Source organism: Terrapene carolina, unplaced genomic scaffold (assembly GCF_002925995.2).
Source record: "Terrapene carolina triunguis isolate 2854851 unplaced genomic scaffold, T_m_triunguis-2.0 Scaffold22, whole genome shotgun sequence".
Classification (NCBI taxonomy): domain Eukaryota; kingdom Metazoa; phylum Chordata; order Testudines; family Emydidae; genus Terrapene; species Terrapene triunguis.
The window spans coordinates 10,597,887-10,623,127 of record NW_020664373.1 but is presented as its reverse complement, the minus strand read 5'-3'; the positions used below and the strand labels follow the sequence as shown (position 1 = coordinate 10,623,127).

General features: G+C 41.2%; 1 protein-coding gene across 3 annotated transcripts in view; it reads left to right on the top strand.

Moving 5' to 3' along the window:
* Window positions 1-23,122, top strand: part of LOC112103836 (CTP synthase 2) — a 133,347-nt gene extending 110,225 nt beyond the window's left edge. The window contains exons 16-21 of one of the 3 annotated variants that reach the window (XM_026648673.1): window positions 234-289; window positions 2,415-2,511; window positions 8,052-8,196; window positions 16,792-16,797; window positions 20,079-20,189; window positions 22,915-23,122. In XM_026648673.1, coding sequence (XP_026504458.1) covers window positions 234-289; window positions 2,415-2,511; window positions 8,052-8,196; window positions 16,792-16,797; window positions 20,079-20,148 — 374 coding nt within the window. In that variant the 3' untranslated portion in view covers window positions 20,149-20,189; window positions 22,915-23,122. Of the gene's footprint in view, window positions 1-233; window positions 290-2,414; window positions 2,512-8,051; window positions 8,197-16,759; window positions 16,798-20,078; window positions 20,190-22,914 lie in introns of all 3 variants that reach the window. The other 2 variants (XM_026648669.1, XM_024195798.2) reach the window with 2 other exon arrangements.
* Window positions 23,123-25,241: the final 2,119 nt, after the last annotated feature.

Sequence of the window (25,241 nt, the reverse complement as noted above, 5' to 3'; positions counted from 1 at the left end):
AAGCACAAGCGAAGATTGTGTTAGGGGCATAGTGAATACAATTGGGTTGTTTGTCTGAGTGTAAGAAATTTCTTGGAATTTAGATTTCATGGAGCATGTGCAAGACATTGTGAGCTAAAAGAATAACACTAGAAACACTATGGCACATGGTAAGAGCTGTATCTTCTGCTTTCTAGAAATGTTTGATAGAAGCAATACTTTGCTATTAATCATTTCCCTTGTGTTATTTTCAGGGAAACTTTATGGTAATGAAGATTTTGTGGAGGAACGACACAGGCATCGGTATGAGGTAAGGCATTGCTAATATAATTTATATTGTAGAGAATTTATAGCATTGGCAAACTATGAAGAATTTATTTAATCTGAAGTCAATGGGAGTTTTCCTGAATAAGGGTGAAGCAAGGCTTTAGGGGGTTGGTATAATAGTAGGTACTATTTAGATGTACTTCAAAGGGTTCTGTAGTTTGCAGACAATGTTGCATTTTAGGAGACCCAGCTTGAAGAGTGATACTGGATTTAATCCTTCTCCCAGTGAAGTTAATGGTAAAACTCCCATTGATTTCATTGGGAGCAGGATTAGGTGTACTGCTTCTCAGGCTGGTTGAGCTCAGATAATTCACATAGGTAACAGATTTGTCTCTAAGATGAGGTAACTGCAGCTTATTGTATGAGCCCCTCCTGTCAACAGACTTTCAGAGTGATCTTAGGGGAAGCCGCACTTATGCTGTGCAGACTAGAAGAGAAGCATCACAAGGGGAGATGGCTTATGAGAAATGATTTGATTGGTTACTTGAATAAAGTTATAGGGGACTGTTAGGCCTCCATCTATATCAGTGAACACCAGCACAATAGGGGAGGTAATCACATTTGTGTGACTCTGAGTAGCAAGTACTAATGACAAAATAAAAAGAAGAATGTTGTCTCCTGGCTGCACTGCTCTGATAGCACTCCTGTTCTGCAAACCATGTTCAGTTCATGCTGCATGCCCTGCAAAAACTACACATTTATTGTACCTCTCTGTGATGGGATATACAAACCCCACCCAGGGCCTGAAGGGGTTTAAAAGCAATACTGGGCCCTGGCTGCCCTGTGCCTCCAGACCTGCCGAGCATGCTCCGCCTGGAGGATTGGGTTAAAAGGAGCTCAGCCAAAGGGTGGTGAACAGACTGTAGCAGAGAGGAATCCTTCTCTGGGAAGCCAGACAGAAGAGTGAGCCTGAGAGAGGGCCACAGAGTGGGCAAGGCCCACAGGCAGAGCCTTTGCCAGCTACCACCCTCTTTAAGAACCAGCAAGTCTGGCAGAGCCCTGCTCTTTTGGATTCTTCTGGTGTAAGGGGATTGACTGTTCATTTGGACTATAGGGGCATGCTACAAACTGAAGGGACCTATAGGTAGGAAGTGCCTCAGGGGAGCAACTTAGACTTACTGCAGGGAGGACTCTGCCGGTGTCACTTTCTCACAGGTTCCCCTACTATATCCTCTTAAGGGCCTATAGCTTGACGTGGGTGGGAAGCCAAAGATCCCTGGCTTAAGATCAGGAAAAGATACCTCTGCTGCCCTGAGAGAGAGGCAAAGGGCTGGAATTTGGGTACACTAACTACTAGGCTGCCCAGCCCACTGAGCCCCTTGTACACTCTCTCTTGCCTAATGATCAATAACTATTATTCTACCAACCATGCAATGTAGTAACACTCCTTATTAATAGCAAAATAATAAACACGATGTAGTTCAAATACAAAAAAAACCCACCCCCAAACAACAACCCCCCACACGTCCAAACCTTACTTAAAATTGCACAGCTCCTTAGGGCAAATAATGCTGAAATCAAGTATAGGAAATAATGAGTTACAGGAACACTGACAAGCCACATAGGGCAGAGTTAAGGTTGGTTGGGTATCAACTTGGTGGCTGAGGTTGTTAAATGTTAATTTGCTTGGGAAAGGAATATCCTATATTTGTGAGTATCTGTGGGTATGTATGTGTGAGAAGGTGCTGTATGAAGTTGTTTATTCTAGGTATTATGAGTCATGTGGGTTTTACTTGGGCATTGTTTTCCTTTAGGACTTCAAGTGTTCACCAACTTACTGTTTTAAGGTTGACTATATTAAAGAAACATACTTGCTTATTAGCTACATAATACATGTTTTAGAATATTAACCATGCTTGATACAAATATAGTATACTAGTAGGAGCCATTTTAGTATTTTGGATGTATTTCACATTTTAAAAAAATTGTTTAATTACATATTACGTAAGAATCACCAATTTTACAAATTTCCACTGCACAATTTTTAAACAAGGGATAATTCCCAGCCCCCACTTTCCTACATATATATTTAAAAATTAAAACTTATCTACCTTTGTTAACTATGTAAATACTACAATAATTACTACCCGTATTTTTCAATTTTCCAGGTAAATCCAGAATTGACTGGCTGCTTTGAAGAGAAAGGTTTGAAATTTGTTGGCCGTGACACAGAAGGGAGTAGAATGGAGATCATTGAACTGGAAAGTAAGTAGCTCAGTTTTTTTGTAACACCTTCTGCATATATTAAATAAGTGAGAACATTATTAGAGTGAACTGTATATAAAAACATTACTAACTAAGCCAAAAATGATTCTTGTATCCTATGACTGCTCTAGTACAAAGGGACGAGGCTCCAACCAGAATATGTTAGGAACCACTCCCCTCCATTTTTCTTCTAGGACGATACGTACAATGCAGTGTCAAGGAGTCATGCGGCTCTCTTCCAAAAGGCTGACATCCTAGCTCAACAACTCCTGACCACATCAGAATACGCAGGTGGCAAGGTGTTTGCCAAACCAATAGATAAGGTAGTGGCTGAGGCATCAAAAAAGCCAAATAACTTCTTCCCCTCAAACAGGTAGTCTGGAAGGGATTATTGCCTTTACTGAAGAGCAGATAGCCTTTTTGCGGCTATTAATTGTCCAAATAACTCTGAATAAACTCAATAAAGGGAGTGCCAGATGGGATTCTTGCTACCATTCTACCTTTAACCCACAACAAAACACACAACTCCTTTATGTGTCTCTTCCCTGAAACCAAGGAGAACCACTGTCTAGAAAGCAAGCTCTGTTCCTTCACAAAGAAGTTAACTATTTTTACTTCAAACAGGTGGGTTTTAGCAATATGGATACTCAGTAGATTTGGATTACTACACCAAATAAGATTTATTTTCTCCCCTATGGCAAGGACCTCCAGAAGACACAAAACATAAAGGAGAAATTATTCTGCAGATTGACTTGACTTTACTTTGTTGAATTTTAACATTGTACTGCCAGGAGGGATAATAGCTCTCTTCTTCTTTTGAGCCCCTTGCTAATTCATCCCTATTTTAAGTCACTGAGTCTAATAAATGTTAACTGTTAGCTAAAATTTCAGCCATTATATACAGAATCAAAGTTAAAGGCAAATTGTTATTGGACAGAACACTGTTTCTGAAAGGATTCTCTGGAGACATGAATGGTGAATTAATTTTACACACCATAATGTGTTATTCAGGCTTCCAAAATACCTTTCAAGTGGGATATTATAAACTGCTAAAACACAAGGTTATATTTCTGTTTCTGTCAAAGAAGAAAGCTTTAATTCTGAACCAGAGTTTGAATGAAGATGTATTTCTATCATGTCAAACATCTGCAGTGTAGATTGCCACTAAGGTGTACATCAGCTTTCATAATCAAATAACTCTCATGGTAATTTTTTGTATAGTTTGTTCCTGCTACACCTGCTGATAATTGGTATTAGAAGGCTATTTCATTTGCTTTGGATGAAATGATTTATGTAGGGAGCATAATGAAATAGGGCAGGGTTTTTAAATTATATGTTACTACGAGAGGAATAAGAACAGCAGTAAAACCTGGAATTATTTCACAATGGTTTGCAAAGGGGCTCTGATCACTGAAGGGGAAAAACAATCCCCTCAGGGGAGTTAGAGATTGGGAACAGAAATATATTCTACCAAATAGGGTAGGCAAAGCATTTCAGAAGAATATCCCTACAGATACTATTTTGATGTCTTGCAATAATCTTGTTTTGCTGCTTTTACAATATAGCATGGTTCCCTAAAAGAAACAAGCAATGGAACCAGATTCCTTTAAAACATATAAAACTACCAGATTTTCATTGTTATAGGAAAACATGCTTTTCCTGTAACCACCTTGTTGACTGGTGCGAGACTCAGCTGAGAATACCAAATTCAGGACAGACTGATAAAAATAGGGCAGACACACCCAAACCTGGTGGCTATTCTAACATTAGATGTACCAAGCCAGTAACTGAATGAGGTTCTGTAGCACCACACTGGTCAACAAGAAACTAACAACACAGCCCCCTTTGACAACCAGCCCTTATCACCACCCAGACATCTGATCTTTATGATGAGACGTTACTGAAAACCATGTTCATCATATATAAAGTTCTTCCAATCCCAAAAGATCAGCCACCTCCCCAGGTCAATATATAACTCAGATCTTACCCAACATCAAGCTGATGCCAGTCCATTAGTAGCTAAAAACTAAAGGTTTAACAACATAAAAAGAAAAAAAGTTCTTAAATGGTTAAGAGAATCAGATATATTACAAGTGATTTTCAGAATCTGTAGATCAGGATCATAGCAGTGATGTTGAATCTACTAGGTTGTAAACAAAAAATCTCTCTGGTTCACCCAAGCAGGTCAGGGGTCATTCAGTCGTATGTTCAAAGCTTCCTTAGAAAATCACAGTGCAGAGATGAGAAGCAGGAATGAAGACAAAGCAGTGATGTCACAGATTGCAAATTTTAGCTCAACTCTTGCATGGAAAGTTACTGGCCAATATGGAGTCCCGGATCACATGAGCATGGAAAGTTACTTGCAAAAGATGGAGTCTTAGTTCACATGTCCTCATCACATGTCCTTACATGCTTTGCTGATTCATATGGGTAGCCATTGGCTCCACACTGTCTGTGGCATCTTCAGGAAGGGCTCACTGAAGAGCTGATTCCTGTCAATGGCCCATCACCATATGGATGGCCCATCAACCAGTGATGGCTAGCCTGAATGTAAATTTGTCTGTGGGGTATAAGCCAGGAGCACAACCCATGTTTGAGATACAAATACATAGCAAGTATTCATAACTTCAGATACAAAGATGATATATGCATATAAACAGGATTATCATATTTAGCAGATTACAGCTTTTCCATTGATACCTTACATGGCATGCTTTGCAGTGATATATTAGTGATTGTAAAAGTAGTGTACACCTGGTTTTCAATGTCATAGGAAAACATACTTTTCCTGTAACCACCAACTCTATGATAATGCAGCGGAACTCACTGGAACTGGAAACTGTTTTGGAAATTGTTGTACCAGAAGAGAGCAATGATCAATATAGTCCAATGTCCTGTCTCTGATAATGGTCAATGTTAACTGCTTTAGGGCTTTAATAGCAGCATCCTTGTGGGAGAAATAGGTGTATGGAACAGGAATGTCCTAAAACATTTCCCCTTACTTTCTTTCAAATAGTAACTTTACCTAAATGCTCAGATTTAAACTAGAGAGACAAGGTGAGTGAGGTAATATATTTTTTTGGACTAGCTTCTGTTGATGAGGACAAGCTTTCGAGTTTCCCAGACCTGAAGAAGAGCTCTGTGTAAGCTTGTCTCTCTCACCTATAGAAGTTGGTCCAATAAAAGATATTACCTCACCCACCTCATCTCTCTAATATCCTGGGATCAGTACGGCTACACCAACATGCATACAACAATGGGAGATATAAACTAGACGCATCTTGCTTCAACATAAGCACACTATTCTATTTTTAAGAGAAACATATACCTACTCTATTTTTATGTTGGCTTTAGAAAGTCAGTGCTGCTACTCTATTACTTTCAGTGTTTATATTGAATGTGATAAACTACTATTTATAATATATGTTCATTGTCTTCTCTGTCACACACAAGCTATAGTAAGGGTCATTATCATGTATAGCTGCACAGCCTTAGAGTAGATGTGGCTATTAGTGCTAGCATCAGCAGTGCCTTTGACCATTTTCTTTGCTACAGTCCAACAAATAGACCTGGTGTCTTCAGGTGATCTTAAGCTCTCCAGATGTTTTTCTAACATGACCACTTAATGTTCTTTAATTACATGATCACATACTAGTTTTTCCACAGGACCCCTCCTCATTCAGTGAACAGAATGGACAGTGCTTACTGAATCGGCATATTTTGTTTGCTTTTCATTGTTCATGGACCAGGCCTTATTTTCTGCACACTATCCAAACCCTGCTCTGAAGACAGAAGTATTAATTTCCTCAAGGACTTTTCTGTGGTGCTCATTGCTGTAATATCAGAGTGATCCACAAATATTAATGTATCTTCATGACACTCCTGTGAGGTGAGGGATGGCATTTCCATTTTGCAAATGGGGAGATGAGGCACAAAGGTTAATCGTGCATATCCACTAATCAAGCTGAGACACTTAGAACTTGATTTTTCAGAGTAACTTAGCATTAAATAGTACTTGCTCAAAGCACAGCCCCATTGCCTTCAGTTGCAGCTGTGGGTGCTCATCACTTCTGCAAATCAGACTGTACAGTCTCAAGTAAGGAACCCAGGAAATAAGTGACCACCTGTGAAAATTTTGGTTTAAGTGACTTGCCCAGCAAGCCATGGAAACTCTGTGACAGAGGCAGGGATAGAATCCAGTTCTTCAGGGCAGCATTCAGCTGTCCTCCCCATGAGACCAACGAAGCAGGGATCCTACAGAGCCTCCTTCACTACACAACCGTGATTCAGTCTCAGAGCAGGTCCATCCCTTCATTGAATGAGGCAGGGGTCCTGTGGAAAAAACAGTATGTGATCATGTAATTAAAAACTGAATCAATGCATACACATGGGATGAATGAATTAAGGTCACACAATTCCCATTTACCAGTCAGAATTCCCCATCAGGAAAAAACAGAGTTCTCCTTAGAGGAAAAAAAAAAAAGTCTTCTCCGTTAGTAGTGACCATACTTATTGCAATTAATCCTTATATTTCTATTCTACAGTATTTTATACCAAAGGTTGCAGGTCAGTAGTACACACAACTGGGACATCTGATCAGCTCCTTTGTCCTACTTGAAAAGATTGAGTAAATATATTCTCTGGAGCTAGTCAGGAAAATACCAACAAAACATTTTGTCAGAATTTGCCCTTTTGTTGAATTCAAACCATTTCACAGAGATGATTTCCTGACAGCTTGTCCACCTGACTCCACAGCAGGCTGATGGGGAGCCAAGAGCCAGGGAACCCTGGCTCTGAGCTTTGCAGCTTCTTAGTAGCCCAGGCTTCCAGCGTCTCCATGGCTTTGGGGCAGCCCGTCACGCAGTCTGCGTTGGAGTCAGGTACCTCAGGGCTTCTAGGTTCTGCAGCAGCCTACCACACAGACTACACCTGAGCCTGAGCTCCATTCCCTTGTGTGGATAATTACAGTATTTTGGGATTGTGTTCCAAGTCAGAATGAAACCAAATATCAAAATCCTCCGCAAAATGGGGTCATCATTCTCTTCCTATTTCCAGCCAGTGGGCCTTCTTGACACTTACTTATTTCAGTGGGAGTTGAAGGCACTCAGCAGCTTGCAGGATCTGACAGTTTATTATGCACACTGTGCTTAGATTTATGTGTATCTGTACATGCACACAAAATATGTAGAGACTAAACTACAGTGTAAATATGAGAGATAAGCCTAAGCACACTCGGTGCATTCTAGTGATTTCATTGTAAATATGGGAATGAAATCACGAGTGGCTTGTGCTATTATTGGCATTCAGATCTGCATATTACAGCCTGTATAGCTGTATTCAATTTTCCTTTGTTGTATTTAATCAAAGAATATTAAGATCTTTTTCCCCATTAAATTCATATGAAATTATAAGATTTGGAGAGGTATTTATGAAACCTTGAGTGTCCTGTGTTAAATCTTTTTCCTTATAAAGTAGCTTTATTAAGAACTCTCTTCTATTTTCTAGCCTTTACCATTTTCTTTATGCCCTTTGGATTTTAGATCACCCATATTTTGTTGGTGTCCAGTTTCATCCAGAGTTTTCCTCGAGACCTATGAAGCCCTCACCTCCATACCTTGGTCTCTTGCTTGCAGCAACTGGGACACTCAGTGCATACTTGCAACGTGGATGTAAATTGTCTCCAAGGTAATGTTATTATTTTCTTGTTTGCCTACAGTTTCAGCAGGACTATCCTTTATTGATACAATAAATCAGGAAGGGAAGGGGGCTTTTTTATATTGATTTTTATTACATTTATGAGAAATCCTGACTCCTGATTGGCTAAAAACAGTCATTTGAAGAGCCATATCTCTGTATTTTTCCTCCTCGGAGACTAACAATAGTAGGATCAGAAACAATAAAGTACTACAGTAATGAAATGCAAATAAGTACATCCTGACTGGCTGCAATCAGTTCCAGGAAAATTATTTCTCACCTCACAGGAGGTGTGTGGCCCTCTAACTTCACCTGTGTTAATGGTTATTTTACCTGGAAAAAGGTCTGCTGGCAGCTCATGCAGTTAAGTGAAGTTCTTACCTATCTGTATGTGAACGATCATAACAATGAAACAGTGAATGTCAAGGTTATTTTGTTGCAGCGAGGTAATAATATTGAGCAAGCAGAAAAAGGCCCAAAGCAAAACCCAAGTTTGGGGAGGATTTGAACCTAGGTCATAATTTTGTGGCTGAGCCAAACCAAGATCTCTGATCCCAACAGCCCCAGACCTGTCTCTGTAACCAAGATAAAGTTCCTGGGACATTTCATTTTTATAGCAATACTTTTCAGCCTGTGTTAGTTAATTCATATTTGTAAAATGCTTTAATGATCAAAGATGCCATGTTAATAGTAATAATTATAAAGAGCATGTGAGGCCAGGGGAAACCTAGGGTAAAATGGCAAAGCTTCTCAAAATATAGACCACTGTAAGATAACCTACTCAGATCCAACTTTGGATCCTGAAAGCAAAGTGCGCAACTTACCAGTTTTGCTTTTTTTCCCGAAGACTCAATAGGAACATAATAATTACCAAGCCAAATCAAACTGCTAGTATTCTGATTCTAATAGTTTACAGCAGATCTTTCAGATGCAAGTGAACTTCAACTCTGATGGTCCTGGCCATTGTATAATAATGTACATATAGGGAAAAACTCCTTCCTGACTTCTGCAGGCCATCTCTTATAAATCATCATATTCAAATACACCTTTACCCCGATATAACGCAACCCGATATAAACGAATCCGGATATAACGCAGTAAAGCAGTGCTCTGGGGGGGCGGGGCTGCGCACTCCGGTGGATCAACGCAAGTTCGATATAACGCGGTTTCACCTATAACGCAGTAAGATTTTTTGGCTCCTGAGGACAGCGTTATATCGGGGTAGAGGTGTATTACCTTAATAGGGCTGTCAATTAATCGCAGTTAACTCATGTGATTAATTTTTTTATTCGCGGTTAAGTTTTTTGAATTAATCGTGATTAATCGCACTTTAAGCAATAGAATACCAATTGAAATTTATTAAATATTTTTGGATGTTTTTCTACATTTTCAAATATATTGATTTCAGTTACATCACAGAATACAAAGTATACAGTGCTCACTTTATATTATTTTTTATTACAAACATTTGCACTGTAAAAATGATAAAAGAAATAGTATTTTTCAATTCACCTCATACAAGTACTGTCGTGCAATCTCTTCATCATGAAAGTGCCATTTACAAATGTAGATTTTTTTTCTTACATAACTGCACTCAAAAACAAAACAATGTAAAACTTTAGAGCCTACAAGTCCACTCAGTCCTGCTTCTTGTTCAGCCAATGGCTAAGAGAAACAAGTTTGTTTACATTTATGGGAGGTAATGCTGCTCGCTTCTTATTTACAATGTCACCTGAAAGTGAGAACAGGCGTTCGCATGACACTGTTGTAGCTGGCGTCACAAGATATTTACGTGCCAGATGTGCTAAACATCATATACCTCTTCATGCTTCAGCCATCATTCCAGAGGACATGCTTCCATGCTGATGATGCTCGTTAAAAAAATAATGCATTAATTAAATTTGTGACTGAACTCCTTGGGGGAGAATTGTATGTTCCCTGCTCTGTTTTACCCTCATTCTGCCATATATTTCTTGTTATAGCAGTCTCGGATGATGACCTAGTACTTGTTCATTTTATAAACACTTTCACTACAAATTTGACAAAATGCAAAGAAGATACCAATGTGAGATTTCTAAAGATTTAAGAATCTGAAGTGCCTTTCTAAATCTGAGAGGGATGAAGTGTGGAGCATGCATTTAGAAGAGCAACACTCTGATGCGGAAACTACAGAACACGAACCACCAAAAAAGAAAATCAACGTTCTGCAGGTGGCATCCGATTCAGATGATGAAAATGAACATGTCAGTCCACACTACTTTGGATTGTTATCGAGCAGAACCCGTCATCAGCATGGACGCATGTCCTCTGGAATGGTGGTTGAATCATCAAGGAACATAATCTTTACCGCATCTGGCATGTAAATATCTTGTGGCGCTGGCTACAACAGTGCCATGCAAATGCCTGGTCTCACTTTCAGGTGTCATTGTAAACAAGAGCAGGCAGCATTATCTTCTGCAAATGTAAACAAACCTGTTTGTGTGAGCGATTCCCTGAAGAAGAAGTAGGACTGATTGGACTTGTAGGCTCTAACGTTTGACAGTGTAGAAAATGTAGAAAATATCCAAAATATTTAAATAAATGGTATTCTTTTATTGTTTAACAGCACGATTAATTGCAATTAATTTTTTAATCGCTCGACAGCCCTATTTGTTAACCATTGCTACAAATGTTATAAGAGGCATGGTCATAACATTATCTATCCCGTTTTCAAATTCAGAGTTTCATTTGATGGCCTCCTGTAGTAGTGCATTACACAGGTTATCTATAAATTGGAAAGGGAAGTACAGTTTTATTGGTTCTAAATGAAATGTCCTTTCATTTCTTTAAAGTGCCCCTTTGTTCTCAATGCGTAAAGGAGCGTGGTGTATGTCTCTGGCATGGTAAAAGAACATTTAAAAAATTCAAAATCTACTAATCAGCCATTCCAACTATTGATCATCCTAGGGGATATTAAGTATACTAGTAAATGAAAGGGTATTTCTGAAAAAGTACAGACTATTAGGGAGATGCCAGAGAAAAACAAACAGACAATTCTGAAAATAGAAAACAAATGTGATTCTTGACAATTGCCATCCTATACATATATTTTCTCTCTTTTACAAAGATTAAGTAAAAGAAATCACTAAACATTTAGGGCCAGATCCTCAGCTGGTGTAAATTGGAGTATATCCATTGGCTTCAGTGCAGCTATGTCAGTTTACAGCAGCTCTGATCCCTAAATCCAAAAGGGTCCATGAGCAATAAGCATCATGGGTTTATAAAGAATAAATATTTACAGACAAAATATTTGATTATAAAGCTTGTAGATGAAGAGAGAACTTCAGAAGTAATATATTTGGATTTTAGTAAAGAATTTGGTACTGGGTCTTGTGAAATCTTGCTTGAAAAAGTAGTAGAAATTAGCTAATGTCATGTTGGTTATAAAGCCACTGAAGTACAATAAACTAATTAGGGAAAAAAAGCAGCACCATGTAAAGTTGAAAGAAGGTGTCTAATGGGAAACCACAGGAATCATCAGGCCTGGTCTTTTCTAATAACTTCATTAATGGGTCTGGAGCAGGGGGGTAACAATAAATTAATGACACTTGCAAACAATACTAATTTAGGAGGAATTGGAAACACCAGTCAGGGCATAGGAATGGTACAAAACGACTTGGACAGTTTAGAAACATGAGTTGAAAAGAATGAAATGAGATTCCACTTGGAAAAATGCAGAGCAGGGGAGTAACCATCCTTCTCTACCTAGTTCTGAAGTATTCCATTAAATTCTGATAACCACATTAACAGAAGAATATTGACAAGTTAGAGGGATTGAGAGAAGAAAAAAGTAAAAACTAACCATATGTAGTTTAGCTAAATGACACTTAAGGAAGGGATACAATATCCAAATATCTGAAGGGTGCAAATATGAATGGGCCAGAGACTCCTCTACCCTTCCAAAAAAAATGACCATTGACTTAGCGGAGGTCTGGTGGGGGGTTGTTGGAGAGTGAGCCTGCCCCACGGAAGGAGCTCCTGTTCCATGGGGCTGGGCCCAGCTCCCCACTCTAGGCGTTGTGATTTGGCATGTGGCGTCACAGCGCCATTTGGTTTGGGGGCCTTCTCAAACAGGGGGCCCAGGGCAAACTGCCCCTTTTACCTCCCTCCTGCCCTGGGCAGCCTTGTGAATGGGGAGGAATTACTTAACGGTTACCACTGGGAATAATGGAATGAAATTAAGAAAGGGAGAATTGAGACTGAATATCAGCACGAACTCTGATGACAAGATATATCTGGCTCTGCAATAGTCTCCCTAGAAAAGTGGTGGAAGCTCCTTACTTTGCACACTGTAGTAGGCAATACACTGATAGTGTAAAGTAGGAAACAATCCAGCATTGGCAGGGAAAATAGCTGAATAGGAAGTTAGGAACTGCATCACAGGAAGACTGGCCTCTATAAGGGGAAAGTGGCTGGTCTCAGCTGTGCCGTAATTAACTATATCCCAGCCTGAGGCGGGTGGGGCTAATGGGAGCAGGTATTAGTATGATGAATATGTGGGCCTCATAACAAGGCTTGAGAGAGAATATTTAGGAGGAGGAAGCCATGTGAAAGACCCTGCGGTCAGGTCTATAAGAAGCAGGGAGGTCCCTGGGAGAAACTGCCAGAGTCCCTGTAGAGGGAAACAGTGGGAAACCTGCTAGGAGGAAAAAAGCCACTAGGGAGAAAGCTGTGGAGAGCAGTGCTCAGTTTAAGGTGCAAAGAAGAACTTTGCAGAGCCTGGGCGTAGGGATGAAGAGCAGGGAATGTCAGAATAACCCAAGAGAGGCAGAAGAACCATTTGTTTGGATGTTTATTTGAATTTTCAGTTGGACTGTTGTAATACCAGAAGGGGACTGAACTGGCTGGAGGGCTGGGCCAAGGAAGCCACAGACCACTGCAGAACCAGAATGGCAGACACTAGGGGGTGTCAGAGGGGAACTACCCTTGCAATGCCAAGTCCTGGTTTCAGGGGATGCTCTCGTGGTGTTCCCCTCCCCCTGCCAATTATAAACTACTAGATCAGTTCAGACCAATGGTCTGTCTAGTCTAGTACCCTGCCTCTACCAGTGGCCAGCACCAGATGCTTCAAAGGAAGGTGCAAGAGACCCTGAAGTGGACAATTACAGGAAAACCTATAGGGGAAGTTCCTTCCTAATCCTAATGAGTTAGGAGTAGATTCTCAAAGAGGACATAAGCATTGCAACACTAACTCCTAGGTGTCCTGCAGTCTGCTAGAATTCTCAACCCTGACTTAGGCACCCAGACTCCCTGTGCACTGAATGGGGAGCGTTAAGCTAGCCAGGAGTGAGATGTAGGGGTGGGGATTAGGGCCCATATGCATAAAGGGATTTTGGTACCTAACTCCTATTGAGCTGTGCCTTAGGCACTTGTCTGTGCTTTAGATTCTTAGCCATGAACTTTTTCCTGGAGCGAGGTGTCTAAGCCAAGTCAGCCATTTCTTACAAAAAACAGAGACTCCACCCCCTTATAGTCAGTAGTCAGCACACTCACCCAGGATGTGGGAGAGCCAGGTTCCAGTCCTTGCTCCAATGAATATTTAAGTACTTATGCAAAGTGGAACAGCTTCAACAGAAGCAATTGAATGAGCCATCCTCCAGAACAGCCCATAGCCCAATGGTTAGGACACTCACCTGGGATGTCAGGGAGCTGGATTCAAGTCCTTGCTCCAAATCAGGCAGAGTGGGAATTCAGACTGGGGTCTCCTACATCCCAGATAAGCACCTTCGCTATTGGGTATTCTAGACATACAGCTGCACACCCCAGCCAGTTTGAAAAATTCCTGCCCTGCTTTCTGCCCCCTTTTGTAGAGGTTAGGTGTGCTCTGAGCATGCCTAGTGGATCAGGCCTGGCAGGTGATATAGTTAGGGGAACACCTAGTTTGAGAATCTTTCTGGGGCTTAGATGTCAGCAAGAGCTCCGATCAGCTTGTTAGCTGTGAGATGGCATCAGGAGTTAGGCAGCTTTGTAGGTGCTGACTGGTGGAAATGGAGCCTTATAGGGTTAGGTAGCAGTTTTGTGAACGTTAGTGTACTTAAATGTTGGTAGTCAGGCACCTAAGTCCATTTGTGAATTGAACCTTTAGGTATTGACTTAGCAGTGTGCTTAGTTAGTTAGTGGTTGACTGAAGTCTGAGGGTTCTATCCTTTCTAAATGCGTTTTAACCATCTAATGTAACTGGACATTTTCATTACCCATATAACAGTCTAATGCTTTTTAGAGTCCTGGCTTCTGTAGTAGTATTACTAGGCAATTTGCCTCAAAGGCATCTGAAAACCCGGAAGCAAATCACAACCTTACCTGCTTCCTCCTTGCTCTGGGAAGGAATTTTGCCTCAAAGGTGTGTCTCTGAGTCACACTGCCTCTCAGGTCTACTCCTGGGGTGGTCTCCTTTGCTCAGGGCTGTGCCCAAAGGCAATGTCTAGCCCCGTGGAAACAGTGACACCATTGGTATAATTCCTAGTGTCTGAAGAGTTCTGGGCAAAATAAGACACAAAAGGATTGATTTTTTTCTGCTGTGTAGTGGAGAGAGGGGAACAGCCGATTGCTCCCTGATTTTCAGCTGCCCTGCCCTGGTGTAAGTTAAAAGGGGCAGCTTTAATTTCTGTCATTGACATAAGATTCTTCGGAGACCTCTCGCCATTGGAGAATGGGGCACATTAGAACCTTGTTTTTCCACACCTTCTCCCCACCCCTACCTTCCATTATGCCAAGAGTGGAGATTTCAGCGGTGCCTCCCCCACCAGCTCTTCTGCTGGTGGAGATTCCTGCTACACACGGGGAATTCTCCAAGGGAATCTCCAGCTGGCTTAAATTTGATCTGCATCACAGCAGATTATGTCTTGTTTAGACATGATCTTAACTCCCTGCCCCTGTAGCAGCTGAGAAACATCAGTGGGGTGACACGCTGCAGCTTACATTCATGCCCCATCACCACATGAACACATCCAGATGATCTAAATAGTAACACGAACAGGAAATCCTCTCCTCTTAGCTGCACCTAGGCACTACATTGGCTGATACATGATGGTATGTGAGGGGAAAACAGATGTACACTAACTAGAATAAACAGATGGGGACACCCCAGGGCTCTAAATGTGGGTGAATTTGGTGCTAATGGAACTCTTGCTTGAGTGCTGGGGGAGGAGAATGAGGCTGGATCCATCCTGAAAAAGTCTGTATAAAAAACCTGCTCCTACATAAGAGTGTTTCTGCTTGCTACCGTTTGGGAATATCTGTCCCCCAGCTCTTGCCCCAAGTGATATTTCATTTTATTGTAATTCACTGATATTTTTTTAAGTCAAATTTTGCCCTAAATTACCTCCTGTTCAATCAATCAATCCCAAAAGATAATTTGAACCTTAATGTTCACATCCGACAGGCAGGATAAGATGGAGTAGCTAAACATAACAAGCAGGTGTTAGTGACAATAGGGCTCTGAGGAAATGTTCTTGCTCAAAGCTAATGGCATCATTTTGTTCCAAGAAGTCTTTACTTTTTTAACAATTACTTAAAGCCATAAAAGGCCTGATCCAACTCTCACTGAGTCCATTACAATATTTCCTTTGACTACTGTGGGAGTTAAATTGTGGCCAAAGTGACTGACAGAGTCTTCACCATTATTATTTCCAAGGCCCAAAGGTTCTGTTCTGAGAGCTGAAGTTTGACAAGATATAGAGACCCCATCTGCTCTCCCGTTTTCTCTTGACCATGCCCTCACACTCTGGATGTGCAGAGGGGGGGTGGCATAGAAGCTGCTACAGTGGCCCTACACAACTCTATCATTCCTCCTTGTGGTGGGAATATGGTGTTGCCAAAGCAGCACAAACCAAGTGAAGCAAGTGGGATCTTGCTTAGCTCAGGGCACACAAACTGAAAGAAACCCCATGGAAGGAAATAAAGACATAGTTTTTTTCAGTGAGAGATCACTTCAGTGGACAAAAGTTTCTTAAAGGAAAAACCGTGCTTATTTGATTTTCCCACCACTTTCTTAACCAGAAAACTTCAATGAGATTTATATAATGTATTTAATATTAGCCACCCCCAAGCACAAATAGCTATTTAATCTTTATGTGTAATATCGCTGCAGCATTTCAATGCAATTTGAAAGGCAATACACGCTTGTTCCTAAGAGAGGAGATTACTCTTTGCTGGATAATACAACCCTGAGACTCTGTACAGATTTTTTCCAGTATAATACATTTCATATTATAGTAAATCTTATAAACTTGACGCAGCTGCTGCCTGGAAAGTTTTAAATCTTTTTTGAAGCAAGACAAAAATCCTTAGCTTTTTAAAATTAACAGTATATATGCTGGGTGGAGAAACAAAAGATAGGGCACGTTTCCTCAAACTAATAAAAGTTCCAATATTTGCAAGTGCTAATAGAAAACTTAAAGGCTAATTGTTTAAGTGGTGTTATCATAACATGGCAAAACACTGCAATTAATTACTGTACTTGAAAATGTTCTGTATTATACTGTATTAAACGCATAACTGTTTTAATAATACAGAGTTTTTATTCCATGCTTCCTTGGGCACATTCAGAAAGAAGTAAGTACAATGGCAATGATGCTCTGATGAAACTGTGTGTGTCTGTGTGCATTTGGCATGCTTGACCATATTGTTAGCAACACTTTCCTTCACTATAGCTGGTGCATGTTGGTAATGTAATTGTTCCCCACATATTAAAATCCTCAGGTTGATCATGTAGTTAGTCCTATATGACCCTCTCTTTTAACAAGGTTAATCAACCACATACATATAACACGAAGTACAGAAAGTTATAGGTTAAGACTTAGGGCATGTCTACACTTGCCATTTAAACTGGAAAAAGTTCCTTTTTTGTGCAAAAACCGTTGGAGCGTCTACACTTGCCAATGACTTTTTGTGGTGAAACTCAGAAGTTTCACTGCAAAAAGAAAACCACCTCCATGAGAGGCATACAGCTCTTACCAGTGATGCTTTTCCGGTGATGTGCAAGTGAAGGCACATTCTCCCTGTTTACAGAGCTTTTAGCCTCCAGAGGATATCCCACAGTGCCTAGGTGACCATTCTGGCCAGCAGCTCTGCTGCTCTGATGCCAGGTAAACAGACATCCACCCCTTACCCCTGTAAAGCCCTGGGAACTTTGAAACTCCCCTTCATGTTTTCTTGGCAAGTGCTCACTTATCATCTGGCCAGGTGACAATGCCTGCTCCACGGAGCAAACAATCTCCTGCTTGAAGCAATGCTGAGTTACTGGAGTTTGATCAGTGTTTGCGGAGAGGAGGCTGTGTAGGGACCCAGGATGCCCTACGATCACCCCCCCCCTTCCCACAAGACCCATCGTCGAAATGGAGAGAGCTGCACTGTGGGATAGCTGCCCTAGAATGCTGCTCTCATTGGCGATGGAAGTGCTGCTAATGTAAACACTCTCTGACGCCTGAGGAATTAAGCGTGTACACAAACCAGCGCTTTACTTTTACCGATTCCCTATCACTGGTGAAACATACAGCGCAAAAAATCTGCAAGTGTTGACATACCCTTAGTAAATGTGAAAGCAACTGAGGCTTGATCTACACTTAAAAATATACTGGCGTAGCGATATCCCTCAAGAATATGAAAAAAAACACAACCCCAAGCGACAGAGTAATGCTGACAAAAAACCCCATGTAGATGCGGCTATGCTGAAAGAAGAATGCTTCTGTCGGCATAACTAATGTCATTCAGGGAGGCAGTGTCCCTACATCAGCAGAAAAACTCATTCTGACAGCATATTCTGTGTCTATGTTGCCATAGGTTCCTCTCTCCTGCAGGGACATAATGAGTTACATTGTTGCAGATTTCCTCGAGCAATGAAAGTCTGAAATTAAATAAGACAACTTTGCTGTCATATACCCTATCCTAGGGTACGTCTACAATTACTTCCTGGTTCGGCGGCAGGCAATCGATCTTTTGGGATCGATTCTGGAAGTGCTCGCCGTTGACGCCGGCACTCCAGCTCGGCGAGAGGAGTACGTGGCATCGATGGGGGAGCCTGCCTGCCGCGTCTGGACCCGCGGTAAGTTCGGACTAAGGTACTTCGAATTCAGCTATGTTATTAACGTACCTGAATTTGCATACCTTAGTCCGAAGTGGGGGGTTAGTGTGGACCAGGCCCTACTCTTTTACAATTTTAGTCTTTTAATTAGGTAATATATATAACATGAACAAGACAAGATTAAGGTCAAATCCAGCGCCCTAGGCAAACTCCATTGAGCCCCAGCATAATTTAGAGCAGTTTAATGACTTTTCTAAATTACCTGAATTGCAGTATACCATCTCCCTTCCAACTAAGCTGCCAGTCAGCTCACCAGCTCAGTAGCTGTCAGAGTGGGCTACCGACTCCCCGGTTTTCACAGCCCCCCTGTGATCGCAGGGAGCTAAAACAGCTGGGGGGTACACTGGAGGAGAGTGCCAGGGATCCACCTGGAGTGTTATCTTCTGAACAGGTTTAATTTGGGCATGCAGAAGAGCTCGCCAACCCAGATACATATCCTCTGCCATAGGCTGTGCAAGGAGCTGTCCAGTCTGTCTGGTCAAGGCTGCAGTGGCCTGTTTGAAGTTCCTTCAGCTGACCACTGTGCTGCTTTACATTCTTCACCATTTCTGTGTTCTGTTCACTGATAAAATGATCACTAGCACACTAGTTTCTATCCTGTAGAAAACAATGTATCGTTATAGGAAACAGGAGGTGAAGGGGGAAGTTGTTAGGATGTTAGTAGTGCATTGGTAATGATCTTGTTCTGAGGATGTGATTTTGAAATAGCAGAATTTTAGTTTAAATATAAATTAAGTTTTTTGGTGAAGTCAAATAAATAAAAGTGGGCCTTTAATTAGAGCTGGCTAGAAAATGGAAATTCCTTCACATGAAAAATATGTCCACACTGCGATAAAAGACCCACGACATGGCCATGGCTGGCCTCGGGCAGCTGACTCAAGCTCGCTGGACTTGGGCTGCAAGTGCCCTGAGACCCCACAAGGGGGAGGGAGGTCTGAGAGCCTGGGCTCCATCCCAAGCAATCTACTCTGCTATTTTTAGTCCCATAGCATGAGCCCTGCAAGCCTGAGTCAGCTGACCTGGGCTGTGAGGCTCACTGACCTGGACCTTTTTTGCTGTGTGGACGTACCCTTAGCCTCCCCCTATTTCTGGGGCCAGAACTAGGAGGGGGCAGGAAGGCTGAGCGCCTGGGCTCTTTGCCTCTCCGGTGTTTGGGGTGAAGGCAGGGAGGTCTGAGATCCAGAAAGGCAGATTCAGGGCGCCCAGCCATGGCAGGCCTTTTGGAAGGCTTTTGTCAGTTTGACTTTCTGCCTACAGGCAGAAGAGCCTTCTAGGAGGCAGCCTTCGATGGGAAATTCCCAACCCGCTCTACTTTAAATTTTTCTCAGTGTAAAAACAAATGCCTTCTCTATTGTAAATTAGACCATTCCTTTTCTAATCTTGTGCTGAGAACTTGCTACTTTCAGTGACATCAGTGGTGGTTGCAGTCACTCAGCACTCTTCAGCATCAAGCTGTTAAGTGTTAAGACATAGTAACCAAACAAAAAAAAAATATATTGTCAGTATGGAGTACTGGTTCTCATCTGTTACTTAGGACTCAATTTAGAAAAGCACTTAAGCAGACGCTTAAGTCCATTCCTATTGAGGAAAACACGTTACAATGACATTACAGTCAAGCCTGTGCTTACATGCTTTCCTGAGTAGGGAGGCTTTCCTCAAGCAGGACCTTAGTGTGGGTCATTGGGGTTGAAGGGCTTGAGACAAAGCAATTATTTCTTCTACACCACTCACACAATCTATTCTTTCTTGCTAGTGATAGCTACAGTGACCTCAGTGATGACAGTTCTCCAGAAAAAGAACCTCCTGATTCAGAAACAAGTTGAACCCCCTGCATGAGAGCAGAGAATTGGAGAATGCTACTGAGGTGAACAGGGTCCTTTTGTTGCTTCTTTCTTCTTGACTTACTGCAAGAGACAAAGTTATCTTGGGTCTCCGTCTCACTCCAAATCCCCTCTGAAAGCTTATCTTTTCTCCCTTGCCTGCAGCATTTAATTTCTCTCCCCTTCTGTTGTTTAACTTTGTAATTGTATTATTAAAATCTGCAGTGTGTTTTGGGTGCAGTTCTGATATTGTTTGAAAAGCTATTATTTATAATTATACTTTTGTAATCTTTCCAAAAATTGTTTTCTTTACTTGTTTGTTACTTTAGCATGCAACTCAAAATGAGTTTGATTCCATTGTGTTGACTTGATTTTGTTTTTGCCCCTCTTTGAACCATTTCTTTGTGTTTTATTTTCTGTTGTCATATTTCTACCAGAGATGGACACTCGGCCTTAGGACAGTGAAGACACTTCATGATAAATCTCGGGGTTCAGCCAGTGTAGGGATGTGAATTTAGCAAGCTAATATTTTTAAATTGGAGTTTTGTTTGCTAATATACTCTTGCTAAAGTCCTGTTACTTCTAGTTGTTTGCTTCTTTAACAATAACAGTAATGGTCTCCACAGCTATCTGAATGTGTATTTCCCTTGAGGCATCTGACCTTGGCTACCTCGTGGATTGATCCGCAGTCTTACTTTAACCATTGAGACTTAACACAAAGCCTTCAAGATCATGGCCAGTGTGTTAATCTCATTCATCCCTTCATTCTGAACCACGATGCGGTGTTCTTGAATACCGTTGTATGCAGTTCATTTTAGGTTTCCATTTCCCCAATTTGATCCTCTCTATTTGCATGGCATAACCGCTGTCTGCTGTGCCACATTGGTGATTAAGGCTGCATATAAATAAGGTAGACTGAGGCTCAGGAGATGTGAGTTCTGCTCTTAGCTCAACCACATATTTCTTCTATGACCTTGAGCAAGTCACTTTGGGTGGGATTCACAAGGTAGAATTAGTTGCCGAAGTCCAATATTTAGACACTACTGCAATCCACAAAGCCTTTGCTTAGCTGCTGCCTAACTTTGTAGGTACCTAAAGTCCCTCATGCCTAAGTTTCCAACCATGAAAATCCCCCAGGTGCCTAAATTTCAGCAGCTGAATATGTCCAGAGTAGTGTAAGTCCTGATACTGCTTGGCACCTAACTCACACTTAAGCCCCAGAAAAATTAATGAACTAATTAATGACTTAATGGGTAGTGTGCTTGGAGCACAAATAAACACACCCGAAACGGGAGGAGGTGGTAGAGTGCCCCCCCTCCCTTACAACTTTTAGTCCAGTAGTTAAAGCACTTACACAGGTTCAATTCCCACTTCTGCCTGAGGTGGAGAAAGGATTTGAACTTGCGTCGCCTACCTCCTAGAGGGCTGCCTTAGCCAATAGACTATGGCATATGCCTGGGTAGCTGTTTCTCCATCTCTCCTGTTTAAATAATTAAATAGTCATTGGCGTAGGCAGACTGAAAGTGGGGTGGCCTATATAATCACTGGGATGGTCATTCTTACTCTGTCTTTGGCCCAGTGCATATTTAAGTATTTATACACAGTGGAACAGCATCACTGGGAGAGATTGAGAGAGTCCTGATCCAAAATGTCCTAGCGCGCAGTAGCTAGGGCTCTCTCCTGGGAGGTAGAAGATCCATGTTAAAATCCTTTTGCCACATTAGGTAGGGGAGGAGGGATTGAACCTCAGTTTCCCTTATGCTGGGCGTGTGCTCTAACCAGTGAGATAAAGCCTGTTCCTTGTTGGCTAGCTTAGACAACTCCCTGCTAGTGTGATGGCTTTTGTTAATTCCATTCTTAGGTGCCAGTGCCCACCATGCATTGTATAGGGAGCTTGCACACCTAACTCAGGGCTGTAAATTCCACGAGGCGGCAGGTGCCTAAGCCCCCTTGTGAATCCCACCCTTCATCTTGCTATACCTCAGTTCCCCATCTGTAAAATAGGGATAATGATACTTCCCTACCTCACGTGGCTGGGGAGGATTAATCTATATGAGAATCTCAAATACGATGGTGATGAGCAGCTTAAAAAAGTCAGTAAAGAAATAAAACACTTCTCACCCTGCTTTCTGCCTGAGCTGCAAGAGCAACGCTGTGACACTGTGTGTGTCTATAACTGACACCAAATTTATGAGATCCAGTTTAGCTTTGACTATGGGTTTCCCAACAGAGTGCATGATGGCAAATCCTAACATGCCATTAATCTAGGTACAGAATTGTGACTCTTCAGATGCAAATTGCTTGCATAAATGTATTTCTGTGGTGCTTTAAGTTACTTTGCCAGCAGAGTTTCAGATTGAAGAATCTACATTTTTATTTTGATTTCTCACCAGCAGGCACTAATTACATTCTGTAGAATTACACTAGATGAGCAAATAGCACACAGCTTTACTTATAGGCATAATCAAATTACAAAAGTGATCATCGCCTCAGTTACCTTCATTACAATATTAAGATTTTAAGAGGGGCATGATTTCCCCTAATCAAGGGTGGATGCACATGTAGACTATATTTGCTTTGGTTCATTAGCACTCTGCAGAATCTAGGTAAACTTGCAGTATCTACTGTAAAATTATTTTTATGTCCATCATCTATTCCACTGGGTACATGGACATTAAGGGATATGCCAACTATAAAAATGCTAAATGGATATGCAGAGAAGGCTTGTACACACACTAATTCTTGCCTCTTTTTTTTGTTTTTGTTTAGAAAGACAAAACAAAATCGAATGGAAGGAAATTCACACTAATTGGTTGCACCATTTTTGTACAGTCTTATTTTCCATATATGATATAAATAGCATATGATATAGACTGTAAAGCTATTACAGAGACTTAACTTCCTCACAGAAGCATTTGCCTCCCTGCTATGGATGTGAGTTGTTTCCAGTTGTCATTTTCCAGATGATATTTTCATTCCCCTGTATGAGAGTAGTTCTCCAGATAATTGCTGTTTGTTTAAAAATGAGACAAAGGACCATCAAATCTTAGCTGTCAGTCACAATAATTGGTCTTGTCCTATGATTTCTGAATGATCTCAGGTGAATCTGCCGTAGTTCTTTATCTGTAGCAATCTTGATTTACACGAAGATTTGGGGTTGTTTTTTAAATAAAATGAAACAGGAAATAATGCTTTTGCCTTAGAACAGTAAAATGTATTTTGTGTGTGTGCTGTCTGTGTGCTCAAAGGTGGGAATGAACTAAAAAACAAAACTGATCTTATATGTGAGCAGTGGAGAATCATTTCAGTGTTAAGATTATTCAATAAATGTTTACTCCTTTGCTGTTGACATAAACAAGGCATTATGTTGGTCTATTGTAGTCTTCACGGAGTTTAATAACTGATGCTGAATATGCATGTCTTTTCATTTTGCCTCTGCAAATGCAGCGTCACCATACAGCTGCTAAAATTTATCTGCTTCTTGCTTTCACCCGAACAGTAATATTTTTGAAAAGCTGATAATACTGAACATAATGCTAGTCTACTAAATTCTAAATGGGATAGCAGAAGGTTTGAATTTACTAGATGCCTAAGAGTATTTAAACACATGGATACACAATAAAAAATAATCTAGTCAGCTGTAAACAAAACATTAATGCACAGAATTTAAGAGGGAGAGATCCTGGGGTCCAGCTGGATTGCACATAGCACATGTCAGGAAATGGATACAAAGATGGATTAAATCTCATCTTCACACTCCTCTGATTCAGGGGCCACTCTATACAGAGCTGGTCCCCTTGTGCCCCATTAGAGCAGCCTATGGGCTATTCTAATTTATGACAGATGCAAACACCCAGAGCTACTGAAACTACAACCAGTAACCAGTGTCTCCTAGGGGTGTCTTGGCCACAACCTACCTTGCCTACTATCTGAGCAGCACAAGGGCAACAGATGATCCCCTAGTGAGTCCGCCAAGGGCCAGTTAGGATGGCTCTAGGACCAGATTCCACCAGTTGTGTGACCATCCAAGGTCTGGCCCGTAGTGTGGATCGGCACCCTAAAGCTAGCATAGCCCAAATGTCTGAAATGAGGTCCTCAAGTTTCATGTTTTAATTTTATAAATTAAAAGGTTATTTTTTACCCAGGCACACTGGACAGTCATCTAAAAAAAATGATTTGCCTCTTAAATAACTTTGTAATATTTAATTTGTAAGTATGAGATTTTTAAAAATTGCTTTAGAAAACCCCAGTTCCTGCAGTCAATCCATCTGTTCATTAAGAGAAACCCTGATGATAAAATAAGTTCCTAATATGTCATTGTTTTGGGGTGGTTTGCAGATGTGTGCCTTGGAAATAACAGATATTGTCGGAGTTGATATTACTATATGTCTCTGATCTAGAACATGTTGGACTTTTAAGAATGTCTATAACTTTAAAATGTATTTTCAAATACATTAAATTATGTTATATGAAAATGTTTATACAGTGTGTTGTATTATGTCCAGAATATAGCGTATGTTGTTTGTGTCCCATGAAAGCATTGAGATAGACAATATATACAGTCTGCCTGAATGCAGTATTGTCTATCAATGCAGCCATCTCCTATTAATCTGTAAATGTATTCCTAATTCATACAAAAAGTAATGACTTACGACAGTATCCCGGGAGCTAGTTTCCCCACTCAAAAAATTGGGAGAATACCTAAGGCACAGAGAAGTTGTGATTTGTTTTTGTTTTTTTTAAAGTTGAGGAAGCTAGTGACAGAGCTGAGAGTAGCAGCTTGATCACTCAGCTCCCTTAACCTGTCCTCTCCCCCTCCAGACTGTGTTGGGGAGCTGCCCCCAGGACATTGGATCCTGGAGGCCTGCCCCACCATATCCATGAGGAACCCCTCCTTTGTCACCAGCAGCAGCAGGAGGACACGTCCAAGGGTGACTTTTAAAGGACCCTACTCCCTGGGAAAGGGCCAGAGAGCAGGGAGGTGTGCTTCATGGTGTCCGGCAGCAGCCTCTTCCAATTTAACTGGCCTGCTGATGTCATTCTTTTACACAGAACCAGCCTGAAACCAGGGTCCCATGTGCTGGATCCACTCCTCA